The sequence below is a fragment of the Phoxinus phoxinus genome (assembly GCF_949152265.1).
Source record: "Phoxinus phoxinus genome assembly, chromosome: 7".
NCBI lineage: Eukaryota > Metazoa > Chordata > Actinopteri > Cypriniformes > Leuciscidae > Phoxinus > Phoxinus phoxinus.
In genome coordinates, this window is record NC_136882.1 from 20,896,814 (window position 1) to 20,911,745 (window position 14,932).

General features: G+C 37.8%; 1 protein-coding gene across 4 annotated transcripts in view; it reads left to right on the plus strand.

Moving 5' to 3' along the window:
* cntnap5a (contactin associated protein family member 5a) overlaps nt 1–14,932 on the plus strand; it is a 100,186-nt gene that overhangs the window by 64,011 nt on the left and 21,243 nt on the right. For all 4 annotated transcript variants that reach the window (XM_079618565.1, XM_079618563.1, XM_079618564.1 and 1 more), the window contains exons 8-13: nt 1,506–1,779; nt 3,677–3,820; nt 4,476–4,647; nt 9,571–9,677; nt 10,069–10,188; nt 14,285–14,485. In XM_079618565.1, the coding sequence (XP_079474691.1) occupies nt 1,506–1,779; nt 3,677–3,820; nt 4,476–4,647; nt 9,571–9,677; nt 10,069–10,188; nt 14,285–14,485 (1,018 nt within the window). The remainder of the gene's footprint in view (nt 1–1,505; nt 1,780–3,676; nt 3,821–4,475; nt 4,648–9,570; nt 9,678–10,068; nt 10,189–14,284; nt 14,486–14,932) is intronic.

Below are 14,932 nucleotides of genomic sequence, written 5' to 3' on the forward strand. Positions count from 1 at the left end.
AGCTTCTTGTTAGAAAGACAGAAATATCAATGATCACATCACATTCCTGTCTATTTCCCTAAATCAAAATGACAAGACAACCATGACTCAATCACTTCAGAGGAGAGATAAATGATATTGCATCTAGCTCTGTAAGAAACAAATATATGTTCACGTTACATAGTGCTTAATGAATAATTGCCGGATCAAAAATAGCAATTAAAAGGTGTGACTGACACTGTATGTTCTGGAAAAACTGAAGTTGTATGGTCAATGACCTCAGTAAACGGTGATGGCACATCTAACAGCATCATTCATAGGTTTCTGCATGGCTCTAACTACTGTACATGTTCATAGCTTTACTGCGCAAAACACTTAGCTGTAAGCACCAACCAATGAGAGTGATTTTGAACTTAAGAAAGCTGATTGGTCAAAAATATATGGTGAGGGGCAATAGCAAAACATAGCAAGACAGTGTAAGCACAGGTTTATGTAAATGTGTTTGGAGGCTGTCTCTCTCACTCACTGTCAAAATGTAATGCACTTGTTAATGCCAGATTGTTTCAAAACAAATGCCGGAAAGCAAAAATCCAGAATCTGATATTTTCCGGAACAGGATCCGGCTCAAATTAAGCACTGACGTTACACAGCTTAAGGCTGTCAGGTTGGGAGAAGGTCTGCCGAGGCCTCAGTTCAGTGATCTGGTGTCTGTACAGCCCTGTGGCACAGGGATCAATGAGGTGTTCACCTCACACTGCAGTAACCTTTTCACGCCTACGTGAGCTTCTGTCCTGCGGATGTGCTCTCTGTGTTTCTGTTGCTCTCTGTGGATCTGCGCTGGTGACATTTATCCAGACCGCCTGCTGCCTTTGTGGGTTTAGCCTGTCTGGCTCTCAGCCTCTCCAATTCTCATGTAACCCTTCAGCTTGTTTCCTCTTTCTTTTCTTTTCTCCCCCCCCCCCCCCCCCCCCCCCCCCCGCTACCAGGTTTCTTAATTGCATCTCATTTTTTACACTCTTTTTGTTTTTTCCATTAAGTTTTTCAATTGCAGTTCATATACAAAATGTTTTGAATACACCATCTCTATGTGGACCATGTTATAATCTCTGTATTACAATTATTTGCAATATGTTTTAGTGCATAAATTCAAAAGTAAATATTTTTTTCAATACTTTAATACTTTTTTGCTTGATGATTACATACAAGACATTTTTAGAGTCAATGAAACTTTTCTGAAAACTTGAACATATTTTTTTGAAACCGTCCTGAATGCAAATTCTACATTTCTATGAGAAGTAGATTTTTAAAGGAGCTATCCTTTTCTTTTTTTTAAGGGACAGTCTTATACGGTACCTCTTTCACTATCTTGTGATTGCATGATTTTGGCCTGAGCGGTGTCATCTGAGTAGATGCAATCAGCCACAGTAGATATGCAATCGGGTCATTTGAATGCAGGCTGCATTGCCATTTGGTCATTCCCTGCTTCTATGTAAACCGTTGCTTTGGCGTTCTCTCTTCTCTCACAGGGCAACGTGACCTTTTCCTGTTCGGAACCACAGCTGGTGGCCGCCACATTTCGGAGCTCCAGCAGCAGCTTTCTGTCGCTGCCAGCACCTGCACCATTCCTGGAGGGCCTTTCGGTACGCCTGCAGTTTCGCACCTGGAACCCTGATGGCCTGCTGCTGTCCAGTCCACTGATCTCTGGTCAGGAGCCACGTTACCTGATTTTGCAGATCAGTAGTGGGCGCCTCCACCTCACACATCAGACGTCAACTCTGAAGATGTCAGAAGTGTCAGCTGGTGAGTAGACCCGGCTCGCCTCTTCTGTAGCTTGACTTTAAATCCCAGTTCTCTCAATAATACACTCCAGATACTTGCATTGAGGGAACTTTGTGGGCAAACCCTGCTGGAAAATCATCTTAAACCAGCCTAAGTTTGTTTGCTGGACTTATTTGGTGTCTCAGCCTGGGGTGAATGTCCCAAAAGCGTCATTAGTCAACTATTGTCCGACATTGGCAGCACAGTTCAACGAATCAATGTTTCCCGAAACCATAATTTAAATGAACTTTCTCAAACAGCATCGCAAAGTTGTGTGATTGGCACTACAGCTCTCAACATGTGGTTAGAAGCATAGTTTCTTGTTAGTATGACCTGCTAGGACTTAAATAGATTAAAACAAAATAAGAAAGCTAGTACATTCCTGTAAATAAAACAACAGGGAACAAAAATAGCAGAGTAATCTGCAGATGCCATGTTCATTATTTTCAACAGTAATAATCAGACAATACTTTGATCTCAAACCAAACCTAAGTAGAAGTTATTACTCAACCACCTGTGTGACGTCATAAACAACAATTCTATACTGTTGAAGAAATGTGGTTAAAGCGACAGATGTGCGACAAAGTGAATTCTGTTTTGCGAAACAGTTGTGACTAGCTAGTTAATTTAAACTGCTTAACCAGCTAAAAACCACTTTAAATGCTGGTGTATATTCATAAACGATTAAAAACTGAAGTATAGTATAACAAACCTAGTCACTTATGTTGCTAAATCATGTAATTGATATAGCATTTATTCTTTTTAACATTCATTCTTCAGCTCAGCAATTTAACATGCACCAGGCAAATTGTAAAAGGTATAAAGCTTCAGCAAGTGACACGGAAATGCAGCTGTGATCAAATGGTAGAGCTGTCACTTTTATCTAGGCATGACACACTCTAGCCACTGAAATTACTGCTTTGAAGGAGTCTAATTGGAAATGCTGCTCAGTTTCAGCAATTATGTGCACATACCGATCAAGAGTATAAATGTCTCTGTTTTTCAATTCAGCCAGCCTGGCAATGCAGAGGCATCCTATTACTTTCACAGCACAGAATGACACGCTTTTTCTACGGTCCTCTTCTCACCAATGAGATGCTTGAGCAAAACAAAACCATTTGTATGAAAGGCAACACTTAAAGCTTATCTCGTCACCCAAAAAAAGGCAATAACGTCATTTTTGTTCAGCATTCTGGACAAAAGATCAAAGGACACACACATGCTGGTCTAAACAAGATTAGTGTCTGAGACCGACAGTTGTGTGTTTCAGTCTAGTGAGAAATCCTGATGTTCAACAACAATCGACACACAGCAGGGGGAAGGAGGGCGCTCTCCATCTGTTGTGCAGGGCCAGTCTGTTTTAAAGCTGCTGTTTTATCCTACCTGAAACCCTTTTTTTTTTTTTTGGTCTAACACGCGTCATAGCAGCATTGGCAGAAATAGAGAGTGTTGTAATTATCGGAATAGAAGAAGTGAAGCGCTTGAGCTCAAACGACAAACAGATGGCTGGCACAGGGGAGACTGTAGACACACAGTGGCCGCACACAGCTTGGGCGCCCTTCACATGTAATGGCCAGAATTAATTAAATCAAACCTCAAAGAGAATTTTTCTTTTGGGGATGGGGGCAGGTTTTTTATTTTGCCAGCAGATTTGCTTTCTTGGCACTTTGCATTGTGATATTGAGTTCTCGGTTTCATCATAGTTTTGTTTTGTGTGAGAGTTGACGGTTCATACTGATTGTTGCCTTGGATGGCTTTAGTGTGTGTGTGTGTGGTTCGTTTAACATCATTGTAATGTGCGATGTTTTTTCACTAAAAGGCGTTTCATGTTCATACACACTTGCCGTGTTCCTTAAAACATGACGATTTTGATTGACAGGTCAGAGAGTGAATGATGGTTTGTGGCATTCAGTGAGTCTCAACGCTAGAGGTCTGCAGATCATCATGACCCTGGACAGTGAGCCCGCATCCACCATCCAGCTGACCAACTACCTGGAGCCAAAAGACAAACACTATTTTGGAGGTAAAAGAGTATGCAAATATTTCCAGAAAGGACCAAAAAAGATAATTTGAGTCACAGATTCAACATTTGTATTCATTAAAACTCACAAAGCTAAAACATTTAAAATGAAACTGAATCAGATGATAAGCCAGTGTCATTTTAATATTATTTATATAATATTGTATTTATTAATCATTTTAATTATCTTTTATTTTTGTATTTTAATTTTAGCTAATGTGCTTTTTTCTTTTTTTATTAAATGTTGTTTTTATATTTCTATTCAGCTTCAATTCATTTTTATTTCAGTTTTAGTAATTGTTGTAGTTCAAGTTCAACTTATTTTATAACAGTTATTTGCCAAGGCAGCATATCTTATAATCTAATATATGTATTTTATTTCAGCTTTATATCAATTACCAGAAACAATTTAGTTTTAGTTAACAAAAACACTAGCAAGAGCTAAAGATGAATTGTGCTAGTTAAATGTAATTATGTATTAAATTAAATCTTTATGTATTCAATATTATAGATATAGATATAATGATATATAGCAATACTCATAATGGCCCTAATTTTGCCTTTCTGCATTTTGTTGGAATATAATTTTTAAAATTGGGAAGAAATAAATGACATGTTTCAGACCCACAGTCAGATATATTTTCATCTATTCTTTCAGGATGTCCTGTATCCCAAAACAAATCCAGCTGCTTCAATCCCACTATGGCCTTTCAAGGCTGCGTCCGGCTCATCCTTGTCAACAACCAACCTGTCGATCTCCTGTCAGTCCAGCAAGGCCATCTAGGAAGCTACAGTCAGCTACAGTTTGACTTATGTGGCATTCGTGACAGGTGCAGTTTTCCTCAGAGTTGAACATATGCCTCATTCATATTTCTTTTGCTGTTTTACATTTGTCTTCCAAAAAAATATCCATTTGATTTTATTCATGGCTCCTTGGAAACTGTTCTTTGTCATTAAGGCCTCAGGTTGTGCTGTCTGAGCTATTGGAAGAGCTCTAATTAGAACTGGAGGAAGTTCATTTCGTAATCAAGGTTGTGGCCCAGTAACAAGCTCATTGCTGCGTTCTGCACTTCTTCTCATTACTGCATACTGGAATCAGAGCCGTCATCGACCCTGAGCCGCATGACCCCTGCTGTCCCCAGGTCTACAGGCCTCCTGCTTGGAGAATGAGGGATTTCTCTTGTCTCAAGTTTATTTTGAGTAAACAAGATAAATGGCAACAATGGATGGTGGGATCTTCAGTTATAGATTCGTAGAAGATGAAGGGGATATACACTTATATGTACAAATGTTTGGGGTTGGTTTTAGAAAAAGGTCTCTTATGCTCACCAAGGCTTAATTTATTTGAAATACAAAAATACAGTAAAACTTTAATATTGTAAAATATTATTGCAATTTAAAATAACTGTTGTCTTTTAATATATTTAAAAGAGAATTGATAATAAATTATCAGCATTGAAAACAGCTCTGCTGCAATTATTTTTGTGGAAACGGTGATGCATTTCAGGATTCTATAATGAATAGAATTTTCAAAAAACAGCATTTATTTGAAATATAGGCTATATATTTTTTAACATAAATATATTTACTGTCACTTTTGAACAATTTAATCTGTTCTTGATGAATACATTTATTACATTTATCAACAACAACAAAAATACTGACCCCACATTTTCAAACTGTAGTGTGTCAAATGTTACTTACAACACTCATAATTATCCTAAAAGATTCTGTAGAAAACCTAAAATTATAAATAAAATCTTACTGGACAAATTTTTTATTTATTAAGTGATGAGATATAAACTACACGCACTTATATTGGTAGCATTTAAAACTCACAACTACTGTGAATTTAATTAATTTTAAGTTTATTTCCTTGCATTCAAATTGCAATTCTAAATCCTGTTTGTTACTTCTAGCCAAATTCAGTTCAAATTCAGTAACAACTGAAATTTAATGTTTTCTCAATTCAGTTCTGAATGGCGCACAAACCTGAATTATCCTTTTAATTTAGACATTATGAAGTACTATCCCAGTAACAATATTTTTACCTTCAGTGTAGTTTTGCACTTATTATCCTATACAAAAGCACTCAAATCACTTCACTTTAAAGGTAGAGTAGGCACAGAGGCTAGCAAAAGCGAGCTAGCTTTGAAAGCACAAGATCCCACTCTCCCTCAAGCCACGCCTCCTTCAAAACACATGAACGCGTACAGCAGGGAGCAAACAAAAGCATCACGAGAGACGGTGTTAAACTACCTCATGCATCAAAGCACATAACATTACAATAATAATGAACATAAATAACTTGAAGAGCAGTGACCTGTACCACCTGACTGCTGCAGATTCATTTCAGCGTTGATGGTCTTGCCATTGAAACGCATAAATTCGAGTCACGAACTACTCAGAGTATAACGTAACGGGTTTCCATCTCTTCCAAATTACAGTAGTTGTGGCGTAAACGCAGCATTAGCTCGTTCTTTGGTCCAGGAGCAACTGTAAAAGGTGGCTGCTGTTTCGGTTGTGGTGCTCATACTGACTCTGTATAGCATGAAACGCGCTGATGACATGTGATGTCTGCGCGGACAGGGTGTGTGAGGGTATGTAAAAACAGGTAGGACATCTCATCGTAGCCCTCGGAACGAGGTCTATGATTGGACACACATGTTATGGTCCTATTCCTTTCACAGACAATGTAAATGCATATTAATACATTTAGACCACTTAACTTAGTGATTGCTATCAGGATGTGAAGAGACTTTCAACCAGCATATCACCTACCCTGCCTTCAACCAGATCACCGTACTAGCTTTAATTCAGCCTCTCAGTATGTTTTAATTTGGCGGCAGGGACATGTCCCTCTGGCTTGTCTGTACAGTGGGATTTTATTAATAGTGAACTTGTATGAACATGACAAGACCCCTCCATCAGTGGCAAGTCTAAATCATTCATGAGCAGCTGTCATAGTCTGAGGGGCTCCGCTGTGAGCTATGTGACAGTTTTTGTGAGCCTGCCAGAGGGCGAATGCTCCCGGCTGCTAGACTGAACCTTTCCTCCGTCTCTGTCCCCTCTGTATGCAGCCTCAGACTGTCTCTGATAATCATGTGCCAAAATAGCTGACCCCTGCAACGCTTTGCCCTCTTTGGGGTTTTGGATCTTGTCAAAGAGAGCTTCTCCATGGAGACAAATTTGTTTAGTTTTTTTCCCTTTTGTGAAGCACTTAAATTTTTCGAACTTAATGAAGCCTCAGTGGAAGACATCCATTTCTTTATTTTAATGATGTAGTCCTATTTTGTCTGAAGGTGGTGACGCGTGGGAAGCCGATTCAGGGTGAGATATCTGCAAATGAGCAAACTAACTAAAAGTGGCAATGTTGTAACTTAATTCCGTTTCGATTGTACAGTAAATAATATTAAAGTATAGTTAATATAGATAATACATATTTATAAAGAAATTTCCCCCCAATACCTTGGGGTATTGTTTTTGCTAGTAACGTGAAGTTTAATTCAGGGGTTTTTAAACTGAATTCACAAGTTATTTTAATTGCTATATTCTATTGACAGCATTTTTAAAGTTAATTTTGAATGTGCTGTTAATTGAATATATTTAATAATTAAATGTGTTAAATACTATAGAAATATCCATCCATTGTCCAAACTGCTTGTCATGTAAGGTCCTGGGGATGCTGGAGCCTTAAAGGATTTTGTTTTTAATAAGAATTATCACTAAATATATATTTGTTCACGTAGTTTAAATAGTAATCTATGCTAGTACTGATTTTATTAAGTAATCATTTTATGCAAGTACACTACCATTCAAAGTTTGGTCGGTAAAGTTGGTGGTTTTTGAAATGTTCAGGGTGCATTTATTTGAATAAAAATACAGTAAAAACGTTAATGTTGTGAAATATTACTACAATTTAAAATAAAAGATATTTATTCCTGTAATGGCAAAGCTGAATTTCCAGTTTTCATTTATCATCACAGTTCAAAATGGTTGTGCTGCTTTCAAAAGAACACTTTTTTTTTTACTGTTGCTTATGATCAATTTAATGAATCCTTGATGAACAAAAGTATTAATAAAAAAAAAATCACCCCAAACTTTTGAATGGTAGTGTATATAGCTGCCTTTATATTTGAAGAGAGGGACCCTCGTAGGGGTTCTTGGCATCAGTTTGGAAACCCTCAAAATTCCTAAACATTGCTGTGCATGTCCCATTGATAATAAGGTAATTCATTCTCATGTCACAATTATCTTTTAATTCCCATTTTGATGTATGTGTTAGTTCTTTGATTTATGTCTCTATATTACAGGTATTGCTTTATATTGCTAATATTAATGCTGTTCTAAATTTTTAATGTTACTGAAGTATTAAAGTGACCGTTATGTGACTTAATGGGACTTATATGACCAGTTAAAATCACCAGTTGAGAATGACTGTCCATCATTCATTGAAAACGCACATAGTGTCCTGTTTTTTTCCACATCACAAACCTAACAACAAATTTTCAGGTCATCGACTTTTACTTTAGACAATGTCCCCTTACCAGCAACCTCTATCGCTAAAACTTCAGTGGGCGGTTTATTGCTCCAGAGCAGTTCTGCACATCGGTTGGCATAATTTTATGGTCCAGCAAAGCCCTTTTCCAAGCATGACTAGAAATAGCAGTGAGGTAATGAAATCATCACCTGAAACAGTATCCAGCCTGCAGTTGACTCTCCCTGTAGTGGTTAATGGCTGTTTGAATGGCTGTATTGCACGTGGAGGCCTCGTAAAGTGGGCTCTTCAGGGACCAGACGTGCAAACTGAGCTCTGTGAAATAATATATGCAGGCCTAAAAGGCTGGTAATTGTGAAAGTTAAGCAGACAAATTAATGCGCTATTAATCAACACATCTCCTGAAAGCATATCAATTTTTTGCATGTCTCTGTGTTAGTTTTTCGAACGCCATTGCATTAAAACAAGTCAAGAAGAAATCAAGGGCTCATGTAGCACTGTTGTTGAGGAAAACAGAAGGGATGAAATTGGCCTAATAAAATCCTAAATCCTAAACATTTTTATTTTGTAAATGAATGTTCATCTACAGTATTTTTTTAAATAGTCTTTGCTGGGTTAAGATGACATTAATTGTAATCCAATATTACACTGAATGCTTCTATTGAGTAAGCTTTTAGCTTTGTTTAGTTTTTTGCTCTCTCATTTGTTAAAGGTTTCCTTTGTGACAGATTATAAACCTCGGTGCTTTTCAGAGAGAAGCAAATAAATTCTTGAAAAGGAAATTAATTTTCTCCAGTCAAGCGACAATCACATCAGCCCTGTCTCTGATACTCTCCTCACACAAATCAAAATATAAATTTTACCCCCTCTAAATTAGATCCAGCTGCACTTGATATTAAATATTCTGTCAAACGCCCAACTATTCTCTTGATTTAACGGACTGTTCGATGCCGTCTGAGCGGCGAGGCCACATTAAGGTCTATTTCAATGCCGGCGACAACTTAATTGTATACTGACATATAATTGATTTTGACTTGAGATGGACATGTAGCAGGTTCTCTGTCGACTGAGGACTTTTATTCAAAATGAGCCTGTAAAAAATAAATGCTGACTGCTTACGTTCTGTTTAAATTCAATTTGCATTGTAACCTTTGGTCACACTGGGTTTGTTCTAATTCTTTTCACAGTATATTTATATTGAACTAAATGTTTGTGTGTCTCTTTATACAGCATGTTTCTTCCATTTCCCTGACAGGTGTCTGTATAATTTCTGCGAGCATGGCAGCCAGTGTTCCCAGACGTGGTCTTCGTTCACCTGTGACTGCACTGGTACAGGATACAGTGGAGCTACGTGCCATAACTGTAGGTCTGCACAATGGATTCCTACATTTCAAACACACATACTGTCTATTTATGTGAGATTTAATGTACACACAACATTTCTTTTTAAACTAAATGGTAACAATTAGTGGGTCACACATCAAAGTTTCCTTTGGTTATTTGAATTAGAAATTATGCTTTGAAAACATGCACACGATACAGAAACAAACATGACATACTAACATTGTGTTTGAAGATCCCTGTTTTTCCTCAAAGTCTGTTTTAAACAGGAATCATCTTTAGATGACGTCTTTTAAAAGTACATACATCTAGAAAGCAGCGTACAGAAGATTCAAACAATGGCCTTGATCTTGTTTATGAAATGTTTCAGGTGCTTTGATGAAATGATTATATTCTCTGTTTGCGTTCCTAGCCGTCTATGAAGCTTCATGTGAACACTACAGGCTTGCAGGAAGCACTTCTGGATATTTCTCTGTAGATCCTGATGGAAGCGGCCCTCTTAATCCCATTCAGGTCTACTGCAATATTACAGGTCAGTTATTACTGTCCTCACCCCAGCTCAAATGTTATATTTGACAAAACTGTTATATATTTCCCACGTGTTTTACAAGCACTATATACTTTATAAAGAGGGTTTGAAATTAAAGTGCCCCTATTATGGATTTTAGAAAATGACCTTTCATGTTGTGTAACAGCTCTAAGTGAATGAAAACATCCTGCAAAGTTTTAAATCTGAAAGTGCACCGTATATAAAGTTTTTGTCTTTCAAAAGTAATAGTCGACTCTGAGTCAATGAAATGAATCGTTTTTCAAACGAGTCGTTAGCCGCTTCGTTGTGCCGTCAAGACGAAACATTAGCATATTGCCCGCCTACTTAATGCGCGCGCAGACACCAGGGAAAACTTGAACCGCAAACACTACAGCTGATTCCTGTGGATTCTGGACAGCATCATGTCGAGAAGACGCTGTGCTCTACAATGTGAAGCCAATTTTTTTTTTTTTAAGAATCAGTGGAAGAATCAGTGGTTAAAATTCATCTTTTTACCATGATACAACAGCAGTATAATCCTAAACTTTTGCTGTGTTCCCTTTATTTTACTGATGACTGCTTCTCAAATCTGGCAGTTCAATGCAGGATTCCCAAACCGCTTGCTCTTGAAAGGTGCAATAGTTTTGGAAAAAATTTGTTTTGAGTTTAATATTCTGTATAGTTCTGCTGCTAACTGGTTAACTGGTTAACTCACATTATTACTGTCTTACTGAAATACTTCTGCCAATCAGTTGTGGGACACTATTACATAAAACTGTCTATTAATGCAGATTGTCTGTCGTGCACTATATTTGAGGAAAGATTAAGCATGCAGCAAGATTTGTTTTACCAACGTTTGTTACATCAGTCATTCACGCTAGAGCTCGGCTTATGTATGCACTGTTATTGATACATGTTCACCGCAATAAATTAGAAAATACTCTGTAAATAAATAAGTACAAGTAAAATAATCGGTTTGTTGATGGACATGCACTTGTTAATGCTGATGGTGAGGAATTACAGTTGCAACATCTCATAATGTACCTCAAACTGAGTAGCGTATCACTGAGAAACATCCTCCTCGAGTCGTCCTTGCGATGGAGGTTCGGGTTGAATAGCTAGTTCTTCCAGTGTTTCATTATTGGGCTCGCGCTCGGATTGATATGGTAAAATCGACGTCATTGTTCGTTACTGTGTTTAGTTTATGGTGTAGGAAGCCTCAGGACAGCTGATGTTGTTATGGCAATGGGAGTTTTTGTTTTCGACACGCGGTAGACCAATCACAACAGACTGAACTGTCTGGCCAATCAGAGCAGCTCGCAGTTTCCGTCCTTCGGATGAGACGTAAAACCGAGGTCCTGACTCTCTGTGGTCATTAAAAGTCCCATGGTACTTCTCTTAAAGAGTAGGGGTGTAACCCCGGTGTCCTGGCCACATTCCACCCATTGGCCCTTACCAATCCTGGCCTCCTAATAATCTCCATCCACTGAATTGGCTCTATCTCTCTCCTCTCCACCTATATCTGTGTGGTGAACGCACTGATGCCGTTGTACTCTGGCTGCCGTCGCATCATCCAAGTGGATGCTGCACACTGGTGGTGGTTGAGGAGAGATCCCCTGATATGATTGTAAAGCGCTTTGGGTGTACAGTAGTATATGAAAGTACAGCCTCATTCATTCATTCAATGAATGACGAGTCGTTTAAGAATCATTGAAAAATGTGGTGATGTGTATTATGAGAAAATGAAACTGTTTTTTGACTTTTGATGTAAACCTGTTGTAGAAGACTCCAAAACAACATTAGGAAACTTTAAAATAGCATAATAGAGGCACTTTAACACCAACCCACGAAATGCAGGTGAAAATCAGGTGATGGCCGATTTTAATACACTCGGGTGACAGGCGAGGTAATACACTCGCTAGCCAATTTAGTGGCTTATGATTCATAGAGTATTCCCTCGAACCAGGATTTTCCAGCATTAGCCAAACAAACGGTAAGGACAAGAAGCATCATGTCTTTAAACATTAAATTACAGCTTGGGACAAATATTTGTGACTAGGCTGGAAGATTGTGCATTTTTTCAGTATTCTGGCTTGAATAATGTTTCATATGAAATATTTTGTTTTCTGTTAACACAGTTGTTTTTTCAAACACTTAAATTCAAACTAATTGTTGAAGTGCGCTTTCTGTATATTCACTGTTTAAACTGCTGCCTTGAACTTCAGAAGACAATAGCCTACTGAATGACTCGTCCTGTGTGCGTATTGAATGGATGTCAAGGGAAGAGAGGCTTTAATACACAATGAATTCAGTTCACTGACTCTTGTGAGGAAACTGCTGCTTCTCACTTAATGAATTGACAGCCTGTCAAGGCTAATCTTCAGCGTGTTTGCTATTAAAGATTAATTCTGAGCTGTATTTGGAAATTACAAGGTCAAATGTGGTTTTATAAAAGAAGTCACTGAAAATGTTGTTTTTATTTCTATTTTATATTATTTTTATGGGTTCTGCAATGTTGTAAAACTGTAAGCCATTCAAGGATTCAGAATTCTTATATTTATTTTAAATCGAAGCTGTGATTTTGATAATCTGGTTTATTTCTGATATATTTTTTTTGTCTAGCAGAAGTTCTGAATGGCCGGAAACTTAATAATTGATTAGCCAAATTCCCTGATTATGAAATAAAATAAATAAAAGTTTGATCAAATACAACATAAAATACACCCCAAACTTGATACAGTATACATTATCTACTGTATACATTATCTACATTATCTTGATACAGCATTACTGACATCTAGTTGCTGTTTTACTAAATGCTAAGGGTACGTTTACACAACAACAATATGCTTAAAACGGAGAAGTTTTTCCTTAAGTTTTTCGCATACAGACGACACCATTTTCAAAACGATCTTCACACATATCCGCAAAAACGACTAAAACACTGCATTCTGCTGCCAGGCCATTAGATGGCGATCAAACGCTATAGATTAATCACGTCATGTGAATGACATCGTTTTCAGAGAATTGCGTTTTTGTTTTGTTTACACAGAGACAGTTTTCAAAAACTTGCACTCTGAAACCGTTTTCAAAAGTTTGCGTTTTCAGGCACCCAAAACGCTGTTTTCGTGTAAATGAATGGGCAAACCGCATAAAAAGTTTGACGTTTTTTAATTAAAAACTGTGTTTTGTAAACAGCCCCTCAATGCTTCTTCAAGATTTGAACTTGAGACTTTTATCACTCGTTAGTGACGTTCAATCACAACCACTGTACCAGCTTGCAACTAAGACATTAACAATAATCTTTTGAATAATTTCTCTGCATCTTTTGAATAATTTCTCTGCATCTTTTGAATAATTTCTCTGCATCTTTGAGTATTTTATTTTATATTTTTGTTTTATTTTAACTGATTATTGTGTGTGTGTGTGTGTGTGTGTGTGTGTGTGTGTGTGTGTGTGTGTGTGTGTGTGTGTGTGTGTGTGTGTGTGTGTGTGTGTGTGTGTGTGTGTGTGTGTGTGTGTGTGCGTGTGTATCAGTATGTATTAATATATTGTTATTAAATCATTATTCTGTGATACTTGTACATCTTATATCACTGCATTTGTTGGAAAGACACTAGGGGCCAGATTTACTAAACGGCAAATTAGCGGGAGACAGATGGGAGTGGAAAGGTCTGTGGGTGATCTACTGACAATGCACTAATTAAAGAGCACAGACACAGCAGCTCATTTCCATTAATCGTCGCCATGTCAAGCGCAAAATGGGTTATAATAATTTTCAGCGTTAAATAACGGCGAAAATACCAATAAGTTGACTACCGCAAATCTTAGTAAATCACATTGCATAATTTCTTTAAATACTCTCCTCTCACACATTTTAAAAGGGAAACTCCTACAAATGTATATAAGGTTATGCTGCAAAAATGACTGTCCACACCTCTTCATTGTTCATTTTTCACTGCATTTAAATCCTAACAGTAGTTTTTTGAACGCCGAAAAAAGTGTTTGTGCTGGCACAACGTGTTAGTAAATTTGGCCCTATATCTCCTTTTTTTTTATTATATAAAAAAAAAAAACGTTGTTTCGTCAAATTTTGCAGGGAACAAAGTGTGGACGGTGGTTGGTCACAACAGCTCAAATGCAGTCAGGGTACGAGGCTCTACACAGCAGAAGCCACATGTCGAATGGTTCAATTATAGCGCCTCGTCTGAACAGCTGAAGGCCCTGGTGTCTCTGTCAGAACACTGTGAGCAGAGAGTCGCCTACCACTGCAGAAGGTCACGGCTCTTTAACCCCTGGGGTAAGTGCTGCTTTTAGTCTCTCAGGCCCTGTTTATACCTGACATTAAGATGAGTTTTGGTCGATTGGACCACAAGTAGACGAGGAAAACATTCCCGTTTACACCTGGTGTTTTAATCCGTCTCTTTTGTCCACTTTCAACCACTTCTGTCTTGATTTCTTCAAGGTGAGGGTCTTGGGCGGGTAAATATATAATTTTTTTCCAGATCTTTCAATCTAATGGACAAAATAAGCTTGTGCAATTTACATATGAACGCGGCCAGAGATGACGGAAAAACATACAGAGAGCATCAGCTTTTGTTTCTGCTCTGACAGCCGCAAGACCACAATGAACGCAGTGAGTGCGTGTTAGAAATCAGTAATAGTGAGAGAGCGTTGTGCTTGTGACATTTTCGTCTTCAAACCAAACCAAACCAAAAGTTTAAATCCTGCCTGGCTAGCACGCTTC